At 33.2% G+C, this 27,743-nt stretch overlaps 4 protein-coding genes and 1 long non-coding RNA gene across 11 annotated transcripts; 2 read left to right on the top strand and 3 right to left on the bottom strand.

The window, feature by feature from the left end:
* The first annotated feature begins 3,153 nt into the window (after nucleotides 1–3,153).
* On the top strand, nucleotides 3,154–4,168 carry LOC106403983 (deSI-like protein At4g17486). Its single transcript, XM_013844753.3, has 3 exons — nucleotides 3,154–3,363; nucleotides 3,477–3,764; nucleotides 3,857–4,168. The coding sequence occupies exons 1-3, from the start codon at nucleotides 3,222–3,224 to the stop codon at nucleotides 4,075–4,077; spliced, it is 651 nt and encodes a 216-aa protein (XP_013700207.1). The 5' UTR covers nucleotides 3,154–3,221; the 3' UTR covers nucleotides 4,078–4,168.
* On the bottom strand, nucleotides 4,140–19,214 carry LOC106403973 (cytochrome P450 71B11). 4 transcript variants are annotated; one of them, XM_048746329.1, is made up of 5 exons: nucleotides 19,073–19,214; nucleotides 6,810–6,882; nucleotides 6,514–6,594; nucleotides 5,021–5,905; nucleotides 4,140–4,961 (listed from the first exon to the last, which is right to left on the bottom strand). In XM_048746329.1, exons 4-5 carry the CDS (start codon nucleotides 5,894–5,896, stop codon nucleotides 4,347–4,349), a joined length of 1,491 nt encoding a protein of 496 aa, XP_048602286.1. In that variant the 5' UTR covers nucleotides 5,897–5,905; nucleotides 6,514–6,594; nucleotides 6,810–6,882; nucleotides 19,073–19,214; the 3' UTR covers nucleotides 4,140–4,346. The 4 variants fall into 4 exon arrangements, with proteins under 4 accessions (XP_048602286.1, XP_013700200.1, XP_013700203.1 ...); XM_013844746.3 differs by lacking the exon at nucleotides 19,073–19,214 and having other exon boundaries at nucleotides 6,810–8,289; XM_013844749.3 differs by lacking the exon at nucleotides 19,073–19,214 and having other exon boundaries at nucleotides 6,838–8,289.
* LOC106403991 lies at nucleotides 8,542–10,213 on the top strand. The gene is made up of 5 exons (XR_001280982.3): nucleotides 8,542–8,791; nucleotides 8,878–9,144; nucleotides 9,236–9,333; nucleotides 9,739–9,762; nucleotides 9,852–10,213. It is a non-coding gene; the product is annotated as an uncharacterized LOC106403991 (long non-coding RNA).
* On the bottom strand, nucleotides 10,973–19,275 carry LOC106403966 (cytochrome P450 71B11). Of its 4 annotated transcripts, XR_007318920.1 has the most exons (4): nucleotides 19,073–19,275; nucleotides 16,772–17,656; nucleotides 16,020–16,698; nucleotides 10,973–13,887 (listed from the first exon to the last, which is right to left on the bottom strand). XR_007318920.1 is itself a non-coding variant. In XM_013844740.3 (3 exons), exons 2-3 carry the CDS (start codon nucleotides 17,645–17,647, stop codon nucleotides 16,084–16,086), a joined length of 1,491 nt encoding a protein of 496 aa, XP_013700194.1. In that variant the 5' UTR covers nucleotides 17,648–17,656; nucleotides 19,073–19,275; the 3' UTR covers nucleotides 13,914–16,083. The 4 variants fall into 4 exon arrangements, 3 of the variants coding, with proteins under 3 accessions (XP_013700194.1, XP_022561669.1, XP_048602285.1); XM_013844740.3 differs by lacking the exon at nucleotides 10,973–13,887 and having other exon boundaries at nucleotides 13,914–16,698; XM_022705948.2 differs by lacking the exon at nucleotides 10,973–13,887 and having other exon boundaries at nucleotides 13,914–16,698; nucleotides 19,101–19,216.
* Nucleotides 19,276–26,030: 6,755 nt separating this feature from the next.
* Nucleotides 26,031–27,128, bottom strand: LOC106425445 (ethylene-responsive transcription factor ERF003). The gene is made up of 2 exons (XM_013866183.3): nucleotides 26,906–27,128; nucleotides 26,031–26,779 (listed from the first exon to the last, which is right to left on the bottom strand). Exons 1-2 carry the CDS (start codon nucleotides 26,986–26,988, stop codon nucleotides 26,305–26,307), a joined length of 558 nt encoding a protein of 185 aa, XP_013721637.1. The 5' UTR covers nucleotides 26,989–27,128; the 3' UTR covers nucleotides 26,031–26,304.
* Between the last annotated feature and the right edge of the window lie 615 nt (nucleotides 27,129–27,743).

The following is a 27,743-nucleotide window of genomic DNA, read 5'->3' as shown; positions in this document are numbered from 1 at the left end:
GCTTGGCCTACGCTTTGCAAAGAGACTTGCCTTCCACCTACAGGCATAACATCAGGCCAACTGGCCCCTTGGATACTCTGGTTTATTTGGCTGGCAAGGAATGATTATGTCTTTAACAACAAGGACACAACCCCGGAGACAATCATCACCAAGGCTACAGTAGCGGCTCGAGAATGGCTGACAGGACAGAGCTCATCACAAGGGGACCAAAACAAAGGAACTCCCGCTCCAACAAGTCACTCTACTCTCAACCGAAGCGACAACTCAACCCGAATCCAATCTGATGCCGCTTGGCGCCAGGATCTACAACTAGCGGGACTAGGCTGGGTGATGGATAGGGATGGGAATAGAAGCTCGTTCCTAGCTCATTGCCATTTTGTGAATTCCCCACTGATAGCCGAGGCACTGGCCTTGCGAGAAGCTCTAATATGCTGCATTGAAAAGGGAATCCTTCATGTATGCTGCGAGTCAGACTCCCTCAAGCTGGTTAAAACGCTCAACAAAGGACCCCCGACGGCGGAACTGTATGGCATTGTTGCTGATATACTCTGTTTATCAGAGGCCTTTACATCTATTTCTTTTGGCTGGATCAAACGTTGTAAGAATAGAGATGCTGATGCTCTGGCAAAGCAGGCTCTCTGGAATGAATCCTCTGTAACGGCTCCCCTGACTTTTGGAGTTTAGGTTTAATGAAAGTTGTGTTACAAAAAAAAAAAAAAAAAAAAAATCTAAAACTTATATATAGTGGTGCTGTATAATATTTTTTTATATTGTTAGTCATTTATCTGTAAATACACAATATTATATATAAGTATCTTTCCAGACGGTTTTAGCAAAAGAAAGTTGATTTTTTTTGCTGACTAATATTGTGATCAGTATGGTAATTGGTAAATGTTGGAGATGTAAGTTTGGCCGCCAAACAGCCATCTAAACGTTTAGCAGTCGATTTTTACTATATGTACGACTTATTAAAGCTTGGTGTTAGCACTTTTCTAGCTCTCAATCTCAAGTAAGTCCTCTTTGGCCTGAAACACCAATTTTTATAATATTGAGAACAAAAGGTAAATAATGTAAAATTATAGGGACTAAAACCTGGCCCTAAACAAAAGGATGACAGAAAGCAAAAAAAGAATCTTATATATTAAAACAGAAGTCACAACTTTGATTCATGTGTGATTTTTTTAAAAATGGACTATCTACTAGAAAATTATAAAATTTAGTTGTCCTATCATTTAATTTCATATTAACATCACATAAGTCCCACATTGCATAAATCAGCTAATGTCTATGAGTTAAAAAAAAAAAAACCTTGCTATATAATATAAATCGTGACTACTATAATAAAACATTTATATCAAACGCTATATGATTTTAACTCGTGTTTCTTCTTCAGGTTTACTTTTTTTTCCTGACATCCTTCGACATGTTTACAACATCAAGAAACCTCAAAGTTTCTCCGTAGTCCACATGCATTTAAAGTGGATCACTGAAACTACTCTAAATATATATATATAAGTATAGTATCAGCCTGTGGCCATTAACAAACACTCAAACACGATTTGAAATGTTGCTGATCGGGTATTCTTTTTTAACTATCCTATCGTGTCATCTATTAATCATTTTTCTTGAGGTTGTATTATACTACACAAGTCAATACTATTTTTTAATCGAAGTCAATATTATTTTCTTTGAACATAATGTTACATCTTTATACACCTTTACCACAGTATGCACTTGGAGAAGATGAAGATGGTGGAGTATTCCATAATAAAATCCGAAATATTCCATTAATAATATGGATATATTCTTCTAACCTTAAACAGAAATTGGTTCGCATTAAAAAAAAAACAAGTATTGTACACAAATTTCGGTATTTATAACTATTTTTGGTTAACTAATCAATTAATATCAACGAAAATATTGCCAAATAGTTAACTATATCTTCAAATTAAATTATTCCCCAAATCGTGCTCAACTATCCATATTTATCATCAATGTATTGATTATATCTTATAGGTATATTTTTTACTTATACAAAAATTTGGTATATGTTAGAGAAGCAAGCTGTTCGTGGGTGTTTTTCACCTAATATTTGAAATATACTACAATCATTTTTAAGGCAACCTATAATATCACAACTAAAAAGAATTCGACATGAAAATAATTTTCTACTGTACCAAAGTTTACATATATTAATGTGTATAATAATTAAACACAATTTCAAAAAGCATAAATATATAGAAAATATACAAATACATGTGACAGTTTGAAGCTTGACGAGAAACACGTAAGATATAACATTATTGTGTTCGAAAAATTCAATACACATTTTTCTTATTAGAATATATATCATCTTAATTATATATTAAAACATAAGTCACAACCTTGATTCATGTGTGATTTATTTAAAAATGGACCTAATGGACATATTGCTAGAAAATCATATTACATTTCATTTAAATTTTAGACCTACCAGAAATTTTTATTGGACTATCAATAATTAGATTTAAACAATAGATGATCCATTGAATTTATAGATAGTATAAATTAAATAGATATAATTTAGTGTTGTAATACTATACCTCCATATGTTAATTATTTATTTATCGATGTTAACTTTTAAAATTATAAATATTTGTTAAAACAACAAAAATCATATTATCTAATAATGATTAATCTTTACTGCCTTAAAACCAACTAAAACTAAATTTTTAGTTATTTACTCGATAATATAAATCTATGAAACGAAAATTTAAATTTAAAAAAACTTTCTAAATTTATGAAATGTTACAATATTTGTGAATATAACAATAAAATAATATTTTACTAATCTTTATATATAGTTACGGTTTTAATAATGAAATAATAATCCAAAAAAATATATATAGAAGAAAATACATGTGAAAGTTTGAAACAATCTATTCAATGAAAAACATATACCGTAAACTTATTATGTTTTAAAAATTGATAGACACATATATATTATAATATATATCAATTTAGAATTGAAAACAAAATTTTTATATCGACATCAAAAAAAAAAAATGTTTATATAAAAATAAATAAAACAAAAACCCGCGAGGTTGCGCGGATCGAGATCTAGTGTAGCTTTTAAGAAACAAGATCTTATTTAAGAAAGAAACTTCTCTCTCAGATTAACAGAAGAAGGCCACGAAAGAATAAATTTTTTTAAGGGTCCTTCCTTGGTCGGTTAAAGAGAAATGTTGTGTAGAATGGTGGTGGTTAACAGCCGGAAGAAGAAACCCGGTTCGGTTCCGGTTTACCTGAATGTATACGATCTCACTCCCATCAATGGCTACGCTTACTGGCTAGGACTTGGAGTCTACCACTCTGGCGTTGAAGGTCTATAGCCTTTCTACTCTCCCTCTGTCGGCTTGTTTGTTTGTTTCTTTTTTCAGTAGTTTCCAAATATGGAAACTTTTTGACCTAACTTGGATCTCAATTGTTTTGGTTAGTTCATGGGGTTGAATACGGTTTCGGAGCTCACGAGCATTCAACAACGGGAATCTTCGAGGTGGAACCGAAGCAATGTCCAGGCTTCACTTTCAGGAAGTCTATTTTGATTGGAAGAACAGAGTTGGATCCTCAACAAGTCTGTGCCTTTATGGAGAAGCTTGCTGAAGGGTACTGCGGAAACACGTACCATCTCATTACCAAGAACTGTAATCACTTCTGCAATGATGTTTGTGTTCGGCTGACAAGAAGATCTATCCCTAGTTGGGTTAACCGTCTTGCTCGCTTCGGTAAGAAGCAACGAAAACAGAGCATTTGACTCTGTTTTTTACTCTGTTTTAGTAAAAGGTCGTGACTTTTATGTTTGTGTTTGGTTTTTTAGGTTTGTTCTGCAACTGTGTTCTGCCGGCAGAGCTGAACGAGGCAAAGGTGAGGCAGGTGAGATCAAAAGAGGAGAAGATCCCGGAAGTGAAGAAACTTAGGAGCAGGTCAAGTAGGTTTCCACCTAGCTCTTCACTTTCTTCACCAGGTTCTTTAAACCGAAACCGAAGAGGTGAAAGGAGAAGACAGTGTCTTCCTCCAACACCACCTGTGAGTGCTTAGCTCTAGTCCTTATAATGATCCCAAGAAGTTATGTTTATGTGAACAAATATATTTCTTGATGATAATGGTATAAGATCTTCACATTACTTCATAAAGCTTACACATCTTCAAGAAATGGTTTAAACAAAAAAAAACTCATACAAAATTATAAAATGAAACTTCCCCCCATATAAACAAAAAAATACATTTATTTAAGGGTTTATTATCTTGGCTCACAAGTAACAACACAACGCGGAACGTTACCTTGTTTATAAAGCAAAGTGAAGTGATCAACTCCACTGGGTAAGGACCGGGATAAGCTCAAGTGGAACTTTCTTAGGACAGACAAGTCCATATGATTCTCCAAGGTCAACATCTTCAGCTTTCATTCCATCTGGAAGCTTCCAATCGAAACGGTAAAGAAGATTGATCAGGGTCAAGTGCACCAAAGCCAAACCCATATCCATACCAGGGCACATTCTCCTTCCGCTACTAAACGGCAACAACTCAAAGTTTAGACCTCTATAGTCAATCTCATTATCCATGAACCTCTCGGGGATGAATGCTTCTGGATCTTTCCATACGCTCGGATTCATGTGAACAGCCCATATGTTGGCACGGATCCATGTTTTCTTTGGAATGTCATAACCTCCGATTTTTAAATCTTTTGAAGCCTCTCTTGGAATTAGAATTGGCACTAGGGGTGTTATCCTAAATGTTTCTTTGATGACCAGTTTGAGATATTCGAGTTGTTTTATATCATCTTCTGAGATGTGATCTTTGCTTTGGATCACTTCTCTCACTTCTGCTTGCACTTTCTTCATAACTCTTGGGTTTGTAATCAAATGTGTCATTACCCATGTCACAGTTTGGGCAGAAGTGTCTATTCCAGCAATAAGTATATTCTGTTATAACAAAAATATTAGAGTTTGGAGTTAGAATTAAATAAAAAATTGTTACTCACCAGAAGAATTCCTTTGGTGTGGTGTCGAGTAAGTTGATACTCTCCAAGTCCAACCTCTCCCTTTTCCATCTTGAGGAGCAAGTCAACGATATCATCCTTAATACTCTCATCATCAAGGTGATGCTTTATAGCTTGTTCGAAAAATGAATCTAATGTCTTAAAAACTCTCTCACATTTGCTATGTAACCCGGTGATCCTATCGATGATTTTACCAAAAAACGGGAAGTAATCTGCTGCTGCAAAACTCCCCAACACCTGAAATGCTTCTACAATGACTTGGTCATAGGTTTTCTCAAGTTTACTCCCTTTAAGCTTGATCCCAAAACCAACTTTGCATATCACACTTCCAGACAGTTCCAGTAACTTCTTGTTGAAGTTAACTGGATTCTCCAGTGAAGCAGACTGCTTGATGAAATCCACAAAGGATGAAACTTCTTCTTCCCTTACGTGTCGAAAAGCTTGCACCCTTTTTGCTGTGTATAGTTCAACAACTGTCATCTTTCGTACTTCCCTCCAGTATTTATCGTAAGGAGAAAAGCTGAGATCCTTTAGGTTGTATGTGATTCTTGCAGGATACGTCAAATAAGGTCGTGAGCAACAATCTACATCGAATGTTTTCAAGAGGTCCTTAACTGTATCTGGTGTTGATGCCACAACAGTATACACACTTCCAAACTTGAGGGACATTAGAGGGCCGTACTTTTGGGATAGTTTGAACAAGGAACGATGAGGATGCGATCCCAATTGGTGCAAGTTGCCAATTATGGGAAGTCTTGGTGGTCCGGGAGGTAGATTCTTCTTTGTCTTCCTCGTGTTCTTTGGAATGAGTATGAATGCAAAGAAAACGAGAGCAACAACGATATACCACAAACTCATTTTTACAACCTACCAAAATAAGTTGAAGAAGAGAGTTTATAAGTTAAAAAAAAAGAGAGTTTGTATGAATGAATTTGAGAGAAATAGTTAAATAATTTATAGTTGCCTTATGTAAGATAGAGACTTTAAATCTAATCAGAGACAACGAGTTAAATAATATACACTTTGTTTCACAAAGATAAACTTTTTAATATTTTTACATATATTTTGGTAAACCTATTTTGAATAGTTGACTTTGCGTTGGTTTATGTTTTGCCACAACGGACGATATATAATTAATTCTCGTTAACTTCTAATTTTATTTTCGTCAATTTCTTAAAAAAGATTGGATAATATGGTTGGTAAAGCTGTAAAGGTAGGTCTTTAAGGAGCAAAATTTACTACTCGAAGTAAACCTTTTAAAAAGCTTGGATAATATGAACAGCGGGTAGGATATGGATGATCAGATGCTTAAATTAAGTGTTTACGTAGAAAAATTTAAATCAAAGAATCATAGCCTGCCGTGAGCCAAGCCAAAAACTTACCTAAATCGAATGAAAGAATAAATATATGGTAATAACTAAAGATATATTTTTGAGAAAATATGAATATCTAGAGCGAGAGATCCGTAAAATTACCTTAAACTTTGTGAAGGAAGAGCTTACACTTAGAGAGAGGGATCCAGAGAGGGAGTAGTTAATTACGGTCTTTTTGAGATTCTGATAGATAAGAAGATGTTAGATGCGTTGACCCAAAAAAAAGGAAGATGTTTAAGTGTTTAAGCAGAAAAATTTAAATCAAAGACTTATAGTCTACCGTAAGCCAACTCAAGAATACTTACCTAAATCAGATAACACAATATATATATATGGTAATAACTAAAGATATTTATGAGAAAATATGAATATCTAGAGCAAGAGATCCATAAAATCACCTTAAAACTTTGTGGTGGAAGAGCTTACACTTAGAGTGAGGGAGTAGTGAATTACTATGCTTGGGTTGAGATTCTGAGAGATAAGAAGATGTTAGATGCGTTGACCCAAAAAAAAGAGAAGATGTTTAGACATCTGTGAACTGTGAACTGTGCATTTGCATATGTCCCATCCTTTTTATGTTAGTTTTTTGGGTTTTTTTTTGTAACTTAGTAAGATACGTATGTTTGCTTTGTAAAGAAGCCAAGTGACTATTGAAATGTGTGTACACAGATCATCTTCTTAGATATATTTCATGATAATATTCTAAACTTTAGTAGGTTTGGACCGTCTGGTGTCTAATAGCTACGTGCCAAGATCTACGAAATAGTAGACAATTCAGATTTTTCAGCCAAATGCGTACATAGAAAATCATAGCTTTTACCATATACTTTTTTTTTGGTAAAACTTTTACCATATACTTTAGCATGGGTTCAGATTAATTAGGATTTTTGCCTTTAGCATGAGCTTTAGTCCACGATATAAATGCAAATGATAATGTAGAGAAATAATTAAATTTTCATATGATAATATGAAATCTAGGATAAAGCGGTGGGTACATATGAGAACAGAGCAACTGATGCATTGGCAAAGTGAGCCCTGCGTAGCTGTGATTTCATCGTGTAACCATCTTTGACCTTTTCTTATTAATGCATTGGCCGTTCAGAAAAAAACAGAGGATAAAGCATTAACCGTTTATCTTCTTGATGCATTGGCCTTTCAAAATAAGTCCATAGTTATCAATTCCATAAATTAAAACGTGTCCTACTCACTACTTGGAAGGAATTGATAACTATGGACTTTAATTAACCCTTTCAAAAAAAAAAACTATGGACTTTAATTTATGGATTTTGTGTACAAGCTTTTATTTAGAATGAGTTTTAATTTGATTTTTTTTTTCTTTTCAGATTTAATCCAAAATAGGGGGGTAATTCAAAGTTGCTATTTCATAGTAAAAAGTGGGTGGAATTAGTTTGAATTAGACTGAAATGAGAAACGTTGTAGTTTCTCTAAACAACAAGCAAAGTTGATGTATATATAGAGTTCTATTTAGTCCAGATATATTGGTTCCATATGTTCAAAACGATTTATCATGTTTTATATTTTCCTATATATAAATAGGCGAGATTGGGATAATAAACTCTTCTTTTATATAAAAAGTTAATCACTAACCAAACTAAATTATTAGTAAGATTATAGCTTTCTAAAATTGATATTCATCGTTGATTTTAATAGTATCGATTATATTTAGTTATACGTTTAGAAACTTAGATCACCAGGTTAGTCTAATTCATATGGATGCACACTTACATTTACGTATCGTAATTTTCTTTTTGTCAACCAAGTACGTATCGTAGTATACAAATAAATACGCCAGGAAAAAGATTCGAGTTGATAGATCGCAGGCAAAAGAACATGTCGTATTCCCATCTTATACAATAAAGTTGGGTTTTCTCTCACCTCCTGCAGCCACATCACCATAAAGAGTGGGGCATTTCGTGACACGTGTCAGCACACTAAGCTGTTTCCGATTTTTTTTGCTTCAGGTCTATTAATCCGTTTATTTCATCTGGGCTTTTATTACATTTGCAGATTAAGCCCAAATCTTAAATGTGGCGGCTCCAGTTTTAATTTTCATGCTGCAGAGTTCGAAGATGGACCTTAAATGTTTAATGAGTAGTTAAATCTAGCATAATAGGCCCATAAACGATTCACCCTTCTTCCATATTTCCGTCATTTCGAGGTCACGAGCACTGCCGTGTTTTTGGAACCGTGGATTTAAGGCAAATCCTCCCAATTGTGTAACTGTCCCGGTAACGCTTCCCATTCGTCTTCACCGACGCCGTAACGCTCCTCCTCCTAATTCATATCTAATGTTATTCCTTGATAGTCTGATACGTCTGCTTCGATTTTGGGCATTGATATCCTGCTGATTAATGGGAAGGTATGTCGAATATCTCTTTGTTTATCAAATTAACAGAACGAGTTTATGGATTTTGTAGTTTTCTGATCCATCTTACCCCTTCGCAGTCAACGCTAATCCAAGCCTATCAACGTTTGCCACTTGAACACCTTTAGGGAAATCTTGAAAGAGAGATCATGAGCAAGAGTTTTTGATGTTACACCAAGCAACACGAACATCAGGTCTGTTGACGCCCCTGTTGCTATTAGTTTTACGGACCAAACCATGTTCGTTGAGATTGCTGCGACGGTGGAACAGAATCCGAGAGAGAGCTTCTGGTGGTTCTGCAACTTTGACACAATCTGATTTGGCTAACACAAACACCGACTTGCCAGGTTCAGTTTAATCTAATTCCTTTAAAAGCACACCAAATAACATTTTTACATAACCCAGGAAAGAAGTCTTCATTTAAGTGGTGGTTTGCAGATAACGTTGGGGAACTTATGGGTATACAAACCATTTTCAACGAAAAGAGTCAAAGCACTCAACGCATAATGGCAAGTTGGCAACGATAAGAATTGAAGGTATATATCACCTCTTCAACATTCATCTCTTTTACAGTTTAGAAAGAGTTAGACAGAGTTTCTCTGATATCACTAACTCTAAAACTCAAGAGGAGTTTAATCACCAAGAAAATGGGTTAGATCCGTTTGGACAAGTAAACCGGCTGACCAAGTTTGCCATCTCATTCTGGATTTGTCTAGAGTCTCTACTTTTGATCTCATTGTCTACAGTTAATTTATTGGTTTCGATTTTGGTTTTTCAGATCAGGAGAATATAGCAGTGTTTTCTTTGATTAACAAAAATTAAAACAATTTAGCTAAGAAAACACGAGTTAAATTCGAAGGAATACACAAATTGAAGACATGTTTTGGTTTGATTCAGTGTCTGAACAAAAAAAAACAATATCTTTTTCTTTATTTTTGCAGGAGATCAATAAAGCTAGAAACAAGGTGAAACCAGAAGTTATTGCTCATGCTCACATGTTTTGGTTAATTAATTTCTGAACTTCCTTTGTTTCTTTGGTGGTTTTATCTAACAGCTATAGGAGCATCAACTGCACACAAGGCATAGGCAGAAAAAAAGATATCTGAAACGAAAAGATTTTCACTAAAGTTTAAATTATCAACGTTCTCTAGGGTCTATGGTTTCTTCTTTGATATGTTACAGAAGACAGTTACGAAGGAATGGGGTTCTCCTTATTTCTCTGGAGAGAAACCCTTTTTTGATGTATGATTTCTCTTCAAGAGTTGAGAACTTTAGTTGTTGTGAACAATCAGAAAGTTTCTTTACTAAAGAAGGTTTTGTGGTTTGAGATCAGAAGCAAGGTTGATCGTTAATGTGAAACTGGTTTATTGCTGTAAATTGGATGAAAGCTATTTCTGTGTGTTTTATTTTGTCTCAGTGTTTGTTGTAGCTAAGGAAATTATCTATAATGTTTTGGAGAAAACCTGGTTATGCTCTGAATGAAGATAGAGACAACAAACGATTGGGTGATGTCCGTCGACTAATATTCAAAAGCAACGACAAACAAGTTGAAGAAAGAACAACTGATGATGTGTTACAGCATGTCTTGCTCATGTTCGGCCAACCACTGCTCCTGTTTTTTTGATTTTCAATGGTTCGTGTATAATAACATTTAACTACAGAGGATAGTATAGAGATCTCAATTTTTTAAAGAATAATATGATAAGTTTATCATTTGGTTTGAACCTCTCACACTAATATCTCTGTCCACCCGATTCACTCGCACGAAACTTTATGATCTCATATGATGTCGCTATTATTTGTGGTACCATTCAAAATATATTTTTGTTTTCACTAAATTATAAAAAAATTAAAAATAAAGTTTATTTTATTTTCGCGAACAGATTTGATTCGACTAAAAACATATTTTATTGAAAATCCGAACATTGATTATCTAGATAGTCTCAAAGCAATTCAGATTGTAAATTGTCGATTCAGACGAAACGAAAAAAAATCACATATAGTTTCAAAAACCCATATATCTGATCCGTGCTGAATACTAGAATAGACTGTCACACTGTTCCTTCTCGGAAATAAATCATGTTTATATAAGAAAAAATATAGTCTCACACACTTTACATTTATCTTTTTATATGAAGTTCTTTTGGATCTTCATCTTAGTTAATTTGGATTGTGATTAGTATTTCCTCTTTTTGGTTTTTAAGTGAACGTTTTGATTCATAGATTTAACAAGGACGTCGGACATTAGACTGGTTTTGCTTGCTTGAATGTGTAAGAAACACGATTAGAAAATTCTTTATACCTTTTTCTTTTAAAAGAATGTTGAATTTTATTCATTTCAAAAAACAGTTGTTTAAAGAATGTGGTCTATGGTTTTGTTTTATAACTCAACCGACATTTGGATTGAAAAAAAAAAGAAAAACAAAGTTGTTCCTGCAGATAAAAAAAAAATATTTTTTTAGAAAAACAGAGCTTCAGTTCTTCCTTTTACTGACGGAAAACAGAGCTTCAGTTCTTCATTTTTTGGATTATATTAACAACGTCTTCTCTTCTTCTTATATGGAAAATATAAATTATATACAACTATAAAAAACATAAAAAATAGTTTTGTCCAAAAGTTAGATAACTAATATCATTTCGTACTCATTCTTGTCTAAGTAAGGACCAAGATCCATGCTTGCATGATTGGTCTTTTTTGTGAAACAATTACTAAAATTAAAATAGATAGTGGGTCCAAACCGGCCCATTACCCAGAGTTCATACAACAACTAAATTACAACAACAAGCAAAAGAGATTGGTCTTTGGTGATAGTTTTGTAACCTATTAATAAACCCATTTTTTGTCGCAATATAATACCATTCAATTAAGTAAGTGCATCTCCAATAGAACTCTATAATCTCTTATGCATTATATACTATAATAGAATAACTCTATTATAAAATAACACCATTTGAGCAAATCCACATAGCTTCAAAGGGTGGTCACATCCAAGGGACGTACGTTTATGGTGTTCTCCTCATGGCCATCGGCGAGACTGAGAACGGAGTGAAAATCATCAACAAACTCACCGATGATAAAGGTATTTCAGTGGTGGAAGATTGCATGGCAAATTTCCAGCGTTCTATGGCACGCCCCTTTCTTCACATGAAACAAACCTATGTGAGTTCAATGCAGAAAATGTGGCCACATCTAAACTGCCATCCTCAAGAGGGAGCTGATACCATGGTCTGCTCCAACTGTTTTCATTTCTTCTTGCTGATCGAGTTCTACAAGATGATGTCGGGATTCAATGATCTCATGGATTAAAGAACATGCTATACACCAAAACGTTCTTTGCGTTTACAAGTTCACGTTCTTCATAACCTTTAAATTTCTCATTTTGGATTTTTGGTACACGTTCAAGATTCGAATAGATCTTCAATTTGTATTCCTTGCTTACTTTGTTTCCATTTTGCATTTCCCATTAAAATACTTTTTAAAATAATACGAAAAAAACATTGCTATAACATGACAAAATATATATATATACTTCCCATGCAATGAAGCATGCAAAATAGTCAAGATGATTTGTTTTAAATGACAAATTTATTGTTATACAAGCACAATTTTTTTTAAAAAAATGAATGTTATAGAATTACTATTTGATAAATTGTGTATGAAATCCAATGTCATTAAAAATAAAAAAACCTACTATTTAATAAAACGTTTTGAAAACTAATGTTATTGAGAATAGTTAAAATTATAATTTTCAGGAGACTTCTAATCATTTTAGAATGTTTAAGTAAAGTTTCTTATTAAAAAAAAAAACAAATCTCATAATTTTATATGTGATTTTAGAATGGTCTAACAAAAATCATCATTAAAACTCAGTTGATCTAAAATAATTAAATTTACTAACAATCAATTTCCAGTGAATGCATGAATGATTACGATTATCGAAGACTGAAGAAGTGAACGCATGAATGATTATCACGATCAGCATTGCTTATCTTCCTCACAGAAGTTCGACAATCTAAATGCCTCATTGATCTTCCCATTGATATGTACACAAAAAAACGCTGAGAGGATCTAAGATGGTTACTGAGATATTCATTTCCAGTGACGTAGAATATTTATTTTAAATTTAATTTATCAGTTCTTTCAAAATGCTCAGTTTAAGAGCTCAACCCCTTTACCATAACTTAGTAAAACGAAATTGAAAATAAAGAAAACCGCATGGATACAACACCAGATATTACACTGAGATACGAAACATGCGCTCATATATCAACTCCAAAATATAAACACTTAAAAACACTAACTTCCCGTAAAGACTATACCAATTTAAACACTTTTTAAGATGCAAAACCTTTCAACAACACTCAACTACATCACTCCTAACAACTAAATACCAAAACACAAGATTTTGAAAATTGGATAAAATAAAATATCCGAACCCGGCGCGTAGCGCCGGAAGACCTCTAGTTTAATAATAATATATGGACGAAATATGGCTAACGCACATGGTAGGCAAACACACACATCCAGCTTATATATCAATTTATGAAAAAAAGGAAACAGTTCATTATGTTAACCAGATGGAACTGGACTAGTGGTTATTACATGATCAGCAGTTCTCGTATAAATCTAGATTAGAGAATCAATTCTTCTCAAATATGAAGAAATCTAATCGGTTTTATTTGACTAGTCATAATCGTGTCACTTATTACCATAAATAATTAAAAACACTAACCGGAAAAATACCCACATACTTTTTGAAAAAGGGTTTCCACTAATTTATAATAAGAGTTAAGAGATACAAGGAAGCAAGCAAGAATCACAGAAAATCAAAAGAAAAATACACCTGTGAGTGCTTAGCTCTAGCCTCTAAAGTTTTATGTACAGTTACAAAAAAAAAAGTTATGTTTACTTGAACAATCATCTTCTTGATGAGTGGATGGTAATGGTATAAGATCTTCACATTACTTCAGAACGTTTACATTTTAAAATATGAAATCTTACTTATTTATATCAGTTGGGGAGACACATCTTTAAGAAATCGTTTAAACAAAGAACTTATACGTACAAAATTATAAAATACACAAGTTTTTTTTTTTTTTTTTTTTTTTTGCCAAGAATTTGAATTTCATATAAATATGAGAAGAGTTTGTAAGATTTTACAAAATAGTTAAAGCTAGATGGGATGCACTTTGGCAAAAAAGGATAAAAACAAAGTGTAACCCATAACAAAAGACTTTCTAATCATTCATCAGCCAAGAAAGCATAAGGTTCTTGAAACTCTTCTTGCTGTGCTGTTTCCCCAAGATTGTATCTCTGATATGGCGATCAATGAGCTTATACAACATTTGAGGTGTAGACGAGATTCCGTCATGCAGACGTTTGTTCCTTTCCCCCCAGATACTATAGATAGTTGCGTGAGCAACAATTCTTTTAAGTATCAGTGGAGTAGTGAAATCCGTGAGAGATAACCACTCAATAAAAGATGTCCAAGTGATGAAGCATGAGTGAGTATACCCCAATCTTCTCAGAATCAAAACCCAAACCTGTTTACTGATGTCACAACGCAGGAGCAGATGGTCACGGGTCTCCGGCGCTGAGTCACAGAGGCAACAGTTTGATGAAACCCCAAGGCCCCAGCTTGCGAGCCTCACTCTAGTTGGCATCCTATCGTTCTGTGCGATCCACATGAGGAAAGCATGTCGAGGAGTTGCCATTTTGAACCATACACTGTTTGACCAAGTGACTGCAGGAGCTCTGTTTCTAATCGCCTCCCATGTTCGAGAGGCAGAGAAGTCATCTAAGTTCTCCCCATCAATGAGCCAGTAAAATACATCCTCAGTTTGTGAGGATGACGGCAGATGTATACTCGTGAGATGAATATGGAGGGTCTCTGCAGCAGGCGAGCGCGCACCTCTCAGTCTCCAACCATTTTCATCACAGCTATCAGCAACTGAAGCAAATAAAGGAATTGAGAGCTCACGGGGACCTGTGTCGCCGAATATATTGATTAAGCGACCTAAAGGGGTCCAAATATCCCACCAAAAGCTTGTGGTTTCACCATTTCCAACCTCTGCTCTCAAGAAGTTTGTAGCTAAAGATCGCAGGTTTAAGAGAGATCTCCATGTCCCTGAACCCGCATTTTTAGCTTCGAGACTCCATAAACTCTCATCTCCAATTCTGTACTTCTTAATCCAAGAAGCCCATAAAGATGGGTTAGGGATATATAACCTCCAGACCAGCTTCAGACAGAGGGTCTTGTTCCAAATTTCTAGATTTCTAAAGCCAAGCCCCCCCTTCTTTTTTGGGTAAACAAACTGTACTCCACGCAATCTTTGCAACTCCACGATCAGTAACTTTTCCAGTCCATAGGAAGCGGGAGCACAAGCTCTGAATTTGCTGCAAGCATCCTTTAGGAAGAACAAAGGCAGAGGTCCAGAAATTTATATTTCCATAGATAACCGATTTAATCAACTCAGCTCGACCAGCATAAGAAAGCTTTTTAGAAGACCAAGCAGTGAAGTGGCCCGAGATTTTCACCAAGAGTGGCCTGTATTCAGAAATGTGCAGCTTGCGGTGCATCAGAGGAAGACCCAAGTAGCGGACTGGCATTGAACCCAAAGTGAAACCTAGACTTGTCAAATCAGTAGTTTCAGCTTGGTTCAAACCACCTACAAAGAGTTCTGTCTTTTCTTTGTTCATCCTCAAACCAGACCAGGTAGCAAATAACTCCATAGTATCAACAATATTTGCAAGGGAGTTCTTCTCACCATCAAAGAATATCATAAGATCATCAGCAAAAGCAAGATGGGTTACCTCAAGGTCCGCTGTGTTCGGGTGATAACCAATATCTCCCGCTCTGAACTTCACATTTAGCATTTGAGAGAACACTTCCAGCGCAATGACAAAAAGATAGGGAGAGAGTGGGTCGCCCTGGCGTAAACCCTTTGTTCCCTTAAAATAGCCACACAATTCGCCGTTGACAGATACAGAGAATCTGGTAGTCGTGATGCACTGGGAGACTAACTTCCTGAAGTGGCTTGGAAACTCGAGAGCTTCAAGAGTGTTCAAAACGAAGTCCCAATTGATTGAATCGAAAGCTTTCTGTAGGTCCACTTTCAGCATACAACGCTTTGAGATGTTTTTCCATTTGTATCCAGCCACAAGCTCTGTTGCTAGAAGAACATTTTCAACAAGAAGACGTCCCGGGACAAACGCTGATTGGGCAGAGATTTATTTCCTTTGTGCACATTTCAGAACATAACCCTTCTCATACAGCAAAGTGAAGTTAAGTCCACTGGGTAAGGACAGGAATAAGCTCAAGAGGAACTTTCTTAGGACAAACAAGCCCATATGATTCTTCAAGATCAACATCTTCAGCTTTCATTCCTTCAGGAAGGTTCCAATCGAATCGGTAAAGAAGGTTGATAAGTGTCAGGTGTACCAAAGCTAGTCCCATACCCATACCAGGGCACATTCTTCTTCCACTACCAAATGGCAACAACTCAAAGTTTAGACCTCTATAGTCAATCTCATTATCCATGAACCTCTCGGGGATGAATGCTTCCGGATCTTTCCAGACTCTTGGATTCATATGAACAGCCCATATGTTGACATGGATCCATGTTTTCTTTGGAATGTCATAACCTGCGATTTTTACATCTTTTGAAGCTTCTCTTGGAACTAGAAGTGGCACAAGCGGTGTTATCCTAAATGATTCTTTAATCACCATTTTGAGATACTCAAGCCGTTCTATATCATCTTCTGTAATGTGGTCTTTGTTTTGGATCACTTCTCTTATCTCTGCTTGCACTTTCTTCATAACTCTAGGGTTTGCAATCAAATGTGTCATCACCCATGTCACAGTTTGAGCAGAAGTGTCTATTCCAGCAGTAAGAATGTTCTGTAATAACAAAAACAAACAAGAAATTAATTAGAGTTTGGAATTTGAAGTAAAGAAATTTTGTGTTACTCACCAGAAGAATTCCTTTAGTGTGGTTTCGAGTAAGTTGATACTCTCCAAGTCCAACCTCTCCCCTTTCCATCTTGAGGAGCAACTCAACGATATCATCCTTAATACTCTCATCTTCTAGGTGATGCTTTATAGCTTGATCGAAAAACGAATCTATTGCCTCAAAAACCTTCTCACATTTTCCATGTAACCCCGTGATCCTATCGATAACTTTCCCAATTACCGGGAAGTAATCTGCTGCTGCAAAACTCCCCAACACCTGAAATGCTTCTACAATGACTTGTTCATAGGTTTTCTCAAGTTTACTTCCTTTAAGATTGATCCCAAATGCAACCCTACATATCACACTTCCCGACAGTTTTAGTAACTTCTGGTTGAAGTTAACTGGGTTCTCCAATGAAGCAGACTGCTTGATGAAATCCACAAAGGATGAAACTTCTTCCTCTCTTACATGTCGAAACGATTGTACCCTTTTTGCTGTGTAGAGTTCAACAACTGTCATCTTCCGTACTTCCCTCCAATATTTATTGTAAGGAGAAAAGACGAGATCGTTTAGATTGTATGTGATTCTTGCAGGGTACGTCATATAAGGTCGTGAGCAACAATCTACATCGAATGTTTTCAAGACGTCCATTACAGTCTCTGGTGTTGATGCCACAACACTAGATACGCTTCCAAACTTTAGGGACATTAGGGAGCCATATTTTTGAGACAGTTTGAACATTGAACGATGAGGTTGCGATCCCAATTGGTGCAAGTTGCCTATTATGGGAAGTCTCGGTGGTCCAGGAGGTAAATTCTTCTTTGTCTTCCTCGTGTTCTTTGCAATGAGTATGAATGCAAAGAAGACGAGTGCAACAATGATATACCACAAACTCATTTTTACACCCTACCAAAAGAAGTAGAAAAAAAAGAGCTTATAAGTTCAAGAAAAAGAGTGTATATGAATTAATTTGTGACAAAAAGTTAAATAATTTTTAATTTCCTTAGACGTTTTTAAATTTAGTTTGGTTAACTTATTTTCAAATAGTTGACTTTGCGTTGGGTTACATTTTAGCACAATTGACGATATATAATTCATGCTCCGCAACTCCTAATGTTATTCTCGTTCACTTACTTAAATTTAAGATTGGATAATATACCGTTGGTTAAGTCTTTAAGATGGGCATTTAGGGAGAAAAAAATCACTACTCGATGTAAACCTTTAAAATGTCAGATACTATGAACAACACGAAAAATATATATAGATTATTCAGATAGTTAATTTAATATTTAAATAAGTGATTCGAATAATTACAATTCCTTGTAAATTTGGACGATAATAGATATTTTGAATAGTGTTGGGAAAATTTTGATAAGTTTAGAAAAATATTAGATAATTTTAAGAATTAAGTAATTTGAGATCATTTTACAAAACAATATTATTTTATGAAAATTGTCACAAATACCACATTTAATGTACCACTTTTCATGTTTATACTAACCACTTTTATCTTTACTTTTAGTGAAGAGTAAAAGATATTTATACTCATAGTGTTAACTAATCTAAACTTAGGATTTAGAGTTAAAAGGTGGGGTAGAGTTTTTTGAATGTGAAATTTAGGATTCTAATAAATATATAAATAAATACTTAAAATATATATTTTTTAAAAAAATAGGTTCAAAGATAATTTTTAATTTTCAAAAAGAAATTTTGAAAAAAAAGAATTTCAAAAAGAATTCAAAAAAAGTTTATAAAAAAGTTCGATTTTGAAAAAGTATAATTCAGAAACAAAAGAAAATTATTATTAAATAATTATTTATTATATATAGAAAATAAAGATATAAGAGTATTTTTGACAATTAATGAAAAATCTATTTTTAAAAATATCTTTTAATGATAATAAATATGAATAACAGTACCATGAAAATGGTAAACATGAAATTTCACTATTATTTTGTATTTTACTAACCTGTGTTAGTTATATTTATGTATTATAAACAATATTTATTAATTATATTGTTGTTAGGTCCAAATATTTATATAAAATATTTTGCAACAAAATATTATTTTATTATGTTATAGGATTGTATATATTTTATATTGTTAATTCAAAATAATAAAATATTTATTTTTATTAATTAATTTATTTCATATTATAGAACTAAAAGTTCTAAAACAAAGCAGAATCATAGTCTGCTGTAAGCTAAGCCAAGAATATTAACCATTAAATCAAATGAACCAATATATTTGGTAATAGCTAAAGATATTTATGAGAGAATATGATGATCAAAAATATCTAGAGCAAGAGATCCGCAAAATCACCTTAAAACTTTGTGGTGGAAGAGCTTACACTTAGAGAGAGAGAGAGATCCGGAGAGGGAGGAGTGAATTACTGTGTTTGTTTTGGGATTCTAAGAAAAAAATAAGAAGATGCTAGTTGTAAGCTTCAAAATGAATGTGTGGCTGCGATACGTAAGTTTGTTTCGTAATGAAGCCAAATGTGTCTATAAATTGATGTCCACACGAATAATCATCTTAGATTTTTTTATGATAAGATTGTAGCTTTAGTACGTCTAACGTCTGTTGTCTAATAGCTACTTGCTAAGAGCTACGAAATAGTAGACAATTCAGATTTTTCCTACTAAATGCATACATTGAATGGGTTCAGCTTTTCGATCAAAAAAAAAAAAGAATGGGTTCAGATTAGTTTTTGTTTTTCCTTATGGCTATGGGCTTTAGTCCAAAGACAGGAATTATACATTGAACGGCTGCGATACGTAAGTTTGTTTTCGTAATGAAGAGAAAGTATTAAAATATTCAAATGATAACATGAAATTTAGGATAAACGTTGGGTGCAGAAATCTCAAAGATCAATTGTCTCAAAACGTGTATACTCAGTACTTGGAAGGAATTACTTACAGCTTTCTAAAATTGATATTCATCGTCGTTTTTAATATAATATTAATCTGCCCCTAACCGATAAAGTTTGATGGTTTACACAAAATTTAAATTAGATGAAAAATCCGGAAATAACCAGAAATGAATTTGGAATAAAACCAGTTAAAGAGAAAACCCTAGAACTAAGCAGCTTGAACGACTGTCCCCGAGCCGCCGGCGTGCTTCGTCCTGAGCATCTCCCGTCCACCAGGCACCAGCAATGACGGATTTTCTCATCTCCCTGCTTAAGCGAAAGCCACCTCCATAGCATCTCCTAAGGACGTCGGGGAGCGTGACATGTAGAAATCATCCAGCAACATTGCTGAGGTGGTCGTTGGGAGAAATCGAAAGACAGTGAAGCACTCTCTTACCGTTGACGCACGCGCTAACGTTGGAAAAGCGGAGCATTTTGAAAATAAACGCCTACAAAGAGAGTAGGGGAGGTTTCCAGTAGCTTTTGTTTCTCTCCCTCTATAAGTTGATCCAGAGTCCATAGTCGTAAATCACATTTTATTTATACGTTTAGAAACTTACATCACAAAGTGAGTCTAATTCATATAGGTGTACATCTACATTTACGTATAGTGGTATATTTCTATAAATAAATACGGTCAGGAGAAAGATTCGAGTTAATATATAAGAAAGAAGGTAACGTGTACACGTGGTATTTAATAACACACATGCGCAGCTTCTGTGAATGTCAAATTGTGAGAAAGGAAATAGTTCATTATGCTAACCAAATAGTACTGGACTAGTAGTTATTACTTGATCAGCAGAAATTGTCCTATTATTAGGGAATCAGTTATTCTCATATACGAAATTATCTAATCATTTTATTTGGCTAGTCATTGTGGTGTCACGTACCATCATTCCCAGCTTCGATTGCGCTGGAAAACTTATGGTAATTATATAAAATGTGGTATTGTAACTTCCACACTAAAAAACTATACAAAATCCACACTTTTAACATTTTTCGAAATACACACTTGATGCTAGAACATCTTGGAAGAAAAAAACGGATGAGGAAGGAAATACTATCAATAAATAATAACATTAGCCGGAAAATATACACACACAATATAAAACAACGAGGAATTGGATGTGGTTAAAATACTGAAAAGGAGTTTCACCACATAAGGCCATGTTTTGATCGTTTTCGAAACCAACAACTTCACATGAGATTCTACATTACTCAACACCATCATTCTCTTCTCCATTATTGTCTTTGACCACTTTCTTCCTTATTTCTTATTTTATTTTCTATTAACATATATATACAAAAATAAACGAACGTATTTTCATGTGTTATCTATGAATGTATCTCTCACCCAAAAGATTCATCGGGGTAGAGGTTGTGGTAAACTAGTTGTCAAGCACTTTTGATAGATCTTCTCATTGCCACGCTTTTTGTTTGTACCTGTAAATAAAAAGATTACTTACTTATATAAAACTTAAAAATTTACCTGTCAATCATATATACCTAGATTAAAAATACTGTCCAGAAGAAAATAGGTCATTGGTATGTCTTCCCTTATGTCGAAATCAATTTCATTTCGGATTCAAAATTATATATGATTCTGTGACTAAATATATTTACCTAGATTGTTAAGCATAATTTCAGTTTCCATAAGTTTGTTCGTTTCGAATGCCAACAAACTTTGGCATTATTAAAATGTTTCTCTAGCTATGAAGGTTAAAGTAAATGTCAGCTAATAATTTTTTTGTCGGCTGAATTTCATTAGCAAGAAACTGAGTAATCTCACAAAAACTTCAGCTAAGCCCGAAAAGATTAATGGGAAACAAATTTAAAGTTTTTGCACGTATGTACATAAATTTCTTTTGGTAAAAAGTTCATAACTTTTGTGCAACGCCTATATATTTTTAATGATAAATAGATTAATTGTTTCACTAGTTATTTTTGTGATCGAATTGTTTCAACCAACGTTGAGTTGGCCTAGTGGTAAAGGAGTTGCGGCTGTAACTTCCGCCACTTGGGTTCAACTCACGGTGGGAGGGACTATTTACAATGCTTGGGTTCCCGGCAAAGAGGTGAAAACACTTTTTATTTTATCAAAAAAAAAAATTGTTTCATTAGTTGTAAATTTAATTACCAATTTATCGGGGATCAATTAAGAGATGTTATTATTCTTATAAATCTGAGTGTCTATTTTTTTACCTATTTATTCTTTTTTGGTGAGTGCAGTGAAATTTTATTGGGACAAGAAGAAAGCCTTTCCTCAAATGAAAAAGGGTCGTCACATAAGTTCAAAGAAGTAATGATGATGAACTCACAAGCATGCCATTACTTTAAATCTAACCTTTGCTGCTTCAAAATGCTTTTAATAAAACAAAATAATAAGAATAAAACTACACTTTATAATTCCCTGTTTTTATTCATTTACTTTCTTTTTAAAAGCTTATGGGGAAACAATCAAATTCCATACAGGTAGAATAATCATTATAAGTGCCATTCGATAAAGACATCAATCCAAAAAATAATATCACGTTCAGATTCCAATCTATCTCAATAATGTTGTTAGACAAATGTTGTCCCATATCTGTATTTAGTGGATGGATTTCAGAGAGTAATACGTTGTATATTGTTATACCGTATAAGCATACATGCGTACAACAGTCTAATGTTAAATAGTTTGAAACATATTAATAAATGTTTTAAAGAACAAATTAAATTGCTTTTGACTTACCATTGTAGCATGTGAGATAAATTAGCATTGATTTTCTGTCCTTTTTTCGTCAACCTTATAAATAATAGGCTTTTGTCACATCGTCAAAGAACATTTTTATAGAAAATTATTTTACCGATTCTCCCATATAACATACACCTTTTGGGTATAATATGTTATAATTTAATTACAAATCAAAGAATGACTCTTATCTACTAGTTTTTCATATTTGAATAATATGCATACAAATATTTGAATAACTAGGTGTTTTGTCTGCACATACGGACATAATCATTTTGACGAATAATTATTTTATGTTTTATTAATCCATCAATATGCATTATATTCTAATTGGTGAACATGTTGAAGGAAAAACATTATAGTGAATTTTTTGTTCCTCAGAATTTATATCATGTATGTTGAAATTTTAGTCAAATTATTGTTTTTTTCTTCTAAATTTATCATGGAAGAATGAATTTATAAGGAAAATTTTCCCTATGCAATTTTGATAAGGAATAAATTGAACAAAATTTCATATTTTTTAATTTTTTCAATTCCTCAAATAAAATTTTATTTTTTCTTTTGTTCATTTTTTTCATTCTTTTAGTGGTCACCAACTGAAGCTATAGTGTTTCACGGATTAAACCTAAATTGGTTTAATGTAAAAGCAAGAAAATTTGTTTTGAACTCAACCAAAAGTTAAGCTATTATTTATGATTTTATATAGTTAAATAAAACATCAAATTATTTATATATGTAAAAAAAAACGTTCATCAAACTATGTACTTATTATTGTGTTAAAAGTTTTAAAACACTCATATATTAGAAATAGTTTAGAAAATATCTTTATATAAATATTTTTGTTTGACTAATATTTAATTATAAATTGTTTTATATCTTAGTTTTTTAACTTTATAATTGAAGAAATATTGTTTTCAGATAGTAACACAACATATATAAAAATTCTTAATTTTTAAATATATTTTCACAATTTTATTATCTTAGTTTATAAAAATTATTTAATATAACATATAAATTTAATATTATTAAAATAAATTCGTGTTTTATTATATATAAAATTCATTACGGGTTTTGTGAAAATTAATAAGGGCAAATCTCCAAAATAGCACCTTTCTAAGTTTATATCACAAAAATAGCACTCAAAAACTAAAATGACCAAAATAGCATTTTATCTTTTGAAAAATTTAAATTTTTTATTTTTTTAAATTTGAAATCTTATCCCCAAAATCTCACTTCTCAACTCTAAACCCTAAAACCTAAACTCTAAACCCTAAACCCTAAATTCTATACCCTAAACCCCACCCCTTGAGTGCTATTTTTGTGACTTTTGGCATTGAGTGTTAGTTTGGGAACAAAAACTTGATTTAGTGCTATTTTGGTCTTTTTCTCAATTAATAAATACTCAGTTAAAAACTAATAATAAATCAATGACTTATATAAAGGCTTAAAACCTAATAAAATATGATAAATAAGAAAATAAGAATGTTAATATAACATATAGATTTAAATATTATCAAATCAAAATTCGTTTTTAATTATATATAAAATTCATTACGGATATTTTTTTAAACTAATAAATTAATAATTAAGCTAAAAATTATTAATAAATCAATGACTAAGCTAAAACCTAATAAAAACATGACAAATAAGCAACATTGACTAAAATTATGGAAAACATGACAAATAAGCAAAATCAAAATAATTATACACCTAATTACATATTTTATAGTTATATTATTTAAATTAATAAATTATGGACTCAACTAAAAATTATTAATAAATTAATGACTCAGCTTAAGCCTAATTAAAACATGACTAAGATTAAACCTAATTAAAACATGACAAATAAATAAAATTACCTAAAATCATGACAAATAAGCTAAATCACTTCATAAATAATAGTATAGATATGCATACAAATATGAAAGGAAAATCTCATCGAGTCTAAGCCAAAAGCTCATGAAGTCATTATTTTGATCCTTATACTTTATGGAATATTATGTATGTATAACTTGCGTAATTTACTTTTAATTATTTTGAGAATTATAAGTTTTGTAGTTTATTATCCATGCATGAAAATAAAGGGACAAGAAATCTTTAGATCCATATCATTCCTAACATCGAATCATTTGTGTGCTGAAATTTAGACGCATTGCATGTGTAGTGTTTTTTTTTTGTTGCATGTGTAGTGGTTATATCACAACGAGTTGATTAACCATACGGAATTATCATCTACTTAACTAAAAAAAAAAGGTTTTTTTTTTGTTTTGGCTTGTTGTTAACAACTGATAACGTGTATATGCATGCAAGAGGAATCCATCAATCGGAGTGGAGAAACTACCGGATTATATATAAGGCCTGCGTAAAATTCTTTTTTAACTGATGTAGTATGGTTATTGTTGTGAAAAAGACGAGTTAATTTGAAGAAATAAATAGCAAAAAAAAAACATAATTGAGACAAATACCCTTTTGCCGTTTGTATAATGATTTTGTGAATTATTATTTATTATCTATTAGACTTGTGTAAAATATGATATCTTTTTCCCTTTGTAAAAACATTTTTATCTCACTAAATATATTTTTCATAATCATAAAAGCATATCATATTACATGGACTGTCGGCTTTCGCACCTCCTAGATGACGTCTTTTTCATGAGTCTATCTTCTTTTTGGTGGTGTATAGAGATTTAAATTATTTCTAAAATTTAAAATTAATTTAGAAAGAAAAGTATAGCCTGGTTATAGCTGTTTCATGGTCTGAATCGTTGATTCGCAAGCATCCGTAAAACATCACAGATCCTTGATTGCGGTTGCGTACGTCCATTTCAAATCGGTAAGGGAAACAAGTTTGTTTGTGAAAAACCAAACAAAACAAAATATTCCAAAACGTTGATAAAGCAGTGATTGCGGTTGCGTACGTTAATTAAGGCCCACCGTTGAAAAAAATGAGAACATGCATGAAACAAAAAGAACAAAGATTTCAAACCCTTTTTACAAACTCTCTGTCTCTGAGTCGCTCTTCTTCGTTTGATATCTTTTTTCCCAAATGTTGTATCTTTTCACTACATAAAATCCCCACTTATTCACACACGAACACATGTAAAACATAATTCTCATGATCCAATTAAATTTTAGACATTGGTTTAAATTTTAGAGAAATACCATTGGATAGCCTAAAAAAGTTTTTTTTTTGTCACAAATATATCTTCTAAAGATCAAAATGACCAAAATATTTTATTAAATAAGTAAATATACACTTATACTCTTACGGTTAACTAATCTAGACCTTATGGTTGGAAGTCAAGTGGTGGACTTATAAATTTTAGAAATACAAAAAAAATATTAGAAGTTTTAAAATAAAAATTTGAAAAATAGTTTCAAAAAGTATTTTTGAGTTTCAAAAAGAAAATTTGAATGAAAAATAAGAATTTATAAAAAAAAAATCGAATTTGAAAACATATAATTCAGAACTATAAAAAAATTTCATCTATTTAAAGTATAATAGTATTTTACTATTTAATAAAATTTATTTTGATCATTTTCTTCATTGGAAGATTTTTTTTGTGACAGAAACTTAAAAATTGTCTATTTGATAGAATTGCACTAAATTTTTATTTAGTTTTCTTACAAGGAGAAAATGATGCAAAGAAAATGATAACATTTTTCATATCATAAAATTTACTATACGTTACAGAGCTTATGATCGATTGCTCTTTGTAGAAACTAGAATGAGTATTTCCAAGAGGCCAATTCAGATCAAAATGTCTTGAAATTGGTTAGTACTCATCACTAGTACTCACTATACGACACCGTATTTGGAAGGAAAAAAATAGTATGCTAAATAACTTCAGGAAATAGTATGCTTTCAGAAACAGAACATTAGCTTCTTTACTAAAGCGACATGGCTGTTTCTCACAGCGACTGACTAGGTAAAACAGAGCAAAACTCAATGGAACCGTAATGAAGCAGCTCCTCGATCATTTGCTCGATATGATCTTCCTCTAATGGCCTGAAGTTCTGTTTCAGATTGGCGTTTCCATCTTCACACTTCATCTCTGTTACTCCTCCTCCCGTGTTATACTGAGTTCCACCGTCCAAAGTGACATTGTTAACGCCGTGAGTGTCCGGTAAGGATAACGGCAGTAGTCTCGTGTTCTGCGTTTGTGTTTGTGACTGTTTGGTCATCTGAAGAGAAGCCATGTAGCATTTGTGGAGTTTAGCGGTGAGAGTAGCGGAGAGGAGCTTGGAAGAGGGAGAAGGAATGGCGTTGGGGTTGTAAGGGAAATTAGTACGAGCTCTCGGGCCACACATTAGCCTCGCCGCCTCGTCGTAGGCCCTTGCCGCATCCTCGGCAGTCTCAAACGTTCCGAGCCAGATTCTCGTTTTCCTGAAATAAATAAATAAAACAAATTAGCCACACCACTTGGTTAATTAGTCAAGAATGCATAAAGAGATGCTGTTTTGGTAATTTTGGTAATACAGCTACCGGTTCGGTTTTAAAAACATTGCTTACAAGAGCGGGTGACGAATTTCTGAGACCCAAGAGCCCCAATGTCTCTGCCTCACGCCTCGGAAACGTTGTTGTGGTCGTGCCATTAGTAGTTAGAGTGTGTCTATCAGAGTGTTTGTGGAAATATGTAAAGAGGAAAGTGATGAAAAGGAATGATGGAAGTGAAAGAGTGAAGGTTGGCTATAAGTAGTGTTGGCTTTATGAGAGAGAAAGAGAGAAATATATGTTTTTGTGTTATATTTTCTTTGGCTACTTAACTGGCGATCAATTTGGTTCTAAATGGGACCCATACCGTTACCAATACGACCCAAAAAATCTCATTGATTTTGTTTGATGTGTGAGAGAGAGAGATCCTTTTTTTTTGTAACAGACAGAGAGATCTATATATGCTGATTCCTTAGTTTTAAACTCATTTGTTGTATTTGTCCAAAAAAAAAAAAATTCATTTGTTGTATTCGTAGTTGCAGCGACATGAGACAATGGGTTATCCATTACTCTCAGATATTGTATAGTTTTAGTGGATATTAATAGCTTACATGCTGTTGAAGATCAATTTCCATTCCTCCACAAGGTCCATTAAACAACAGGATTCGGTCCATTAACACTAAGAACCCAGTCAACGATCAGCTCGGCTAACGGATCGATCGGTTTAGCTTCACGGTCGATCGACTGACCAGGTCAACATCGGTTCAACAAACATGTTCGATTCAAAAGCCCATCAAACACGGAATCAGACCTTGGCCTCTAGGGCGAACTAGTCTTAGGGCGAACGAAGGATAGACGATCTGAGACTATAACAAGACGAGACAAAGGAAAGAGAAGAGGATCCGCAAATAGACAC

The sequence above is a fragment of the Brassica napus genome, chromosome A2 (assembly GCF_020379485.1).
Source record: "Brassica napus cultivar Da-Ae chromosome A2, Da-Ae, whole genome shotgun sequence".
Lineage (NCBI taxonomy): Eukaryota > Viridiplantae > Streptophyta > Magnoliopsida > Brassicales > Brassicaceae > Brassica > Brassica napus.
The sequence above is the reverse complement of the archived record's forward strand: the minus strand, read 5'-3'. Positions and strand labels throughout refer to the sequence as shown.

What these genes read in the sequence shown, in the direction of transcription:
- LOC106403983 (XM_013844753.3), top strand. Translation starts at nt 3,222, where the DNA reads ATGTTGTGTAGAATGGTGGTGGTTAACAGCCGGAAGAAGAAACCCGGT. An exon ending in CTACCACTCTGGCGTTGAAG is followed by an intron (nt 3,364 to 3,476) that starts GTCTATAGCCTT and finishes TGTTTTGGTTAG; the next exon opens with TTCATGGGGTTGAATACGGT. An exon ending in TAACCGTCTTGCTCGCTTCG is followed by an intron (nt 3,765 to 3,856) that starts GTAAGAAGCAAC and finishes TTGGTTTTTTAG; the next exon opens with GTTTGTTCTGCAACTGTGTT.
- LOC106403973 (XM_048746329.1), bottom strand. Translation starts at nt 5,896, where the DNA reads ATGAGTTTGTGGTATATCGTTGTTGCTCTCGTTTTCTTTGCATTCATA. An exon ending in ACACCAAAGGAATTCTTCTG is followed by an intron (nt 4,962 to 5,020) that starts GTGAGTAACAAT and finishes TTGTTATAACAG; the next exon opens with AATATACTTATTGCTGGAAT.
- LOC106403966 (XM_013844740.3), bottom strand. Translation starts at nt 17,647, where the DNA reads ATGAGTTTGTGGTATATCATTGTTGCACTCGTCTTCTTTGCATTCATA. An exon ending in ACACTAAAGGAATTCTTCTG is followed by an intron (nt 16,699 to 16,771) that starts GTGAGTAACACA and finishes TTGTTATTACAG; the next exon opens with AACATTCTTACTGCTGGAAT.
- LOC106425445 (XM_013866183.3), bottom strand. Translation starts at nt 26,988, where the DNA reads ATGGCACGACCACAACAACGTTTCCGAGGCGTGAGGCAGAGACATTGG. An exon ending in GAAATTCGTCACCCGCTCTT is followed by an intron (nt 26,780 to 26,905) that starts GTAAGCAATGTT and finishes TATTTATTTCAG; the next exon opens with GAAAACGAGAATCTGGCTCG.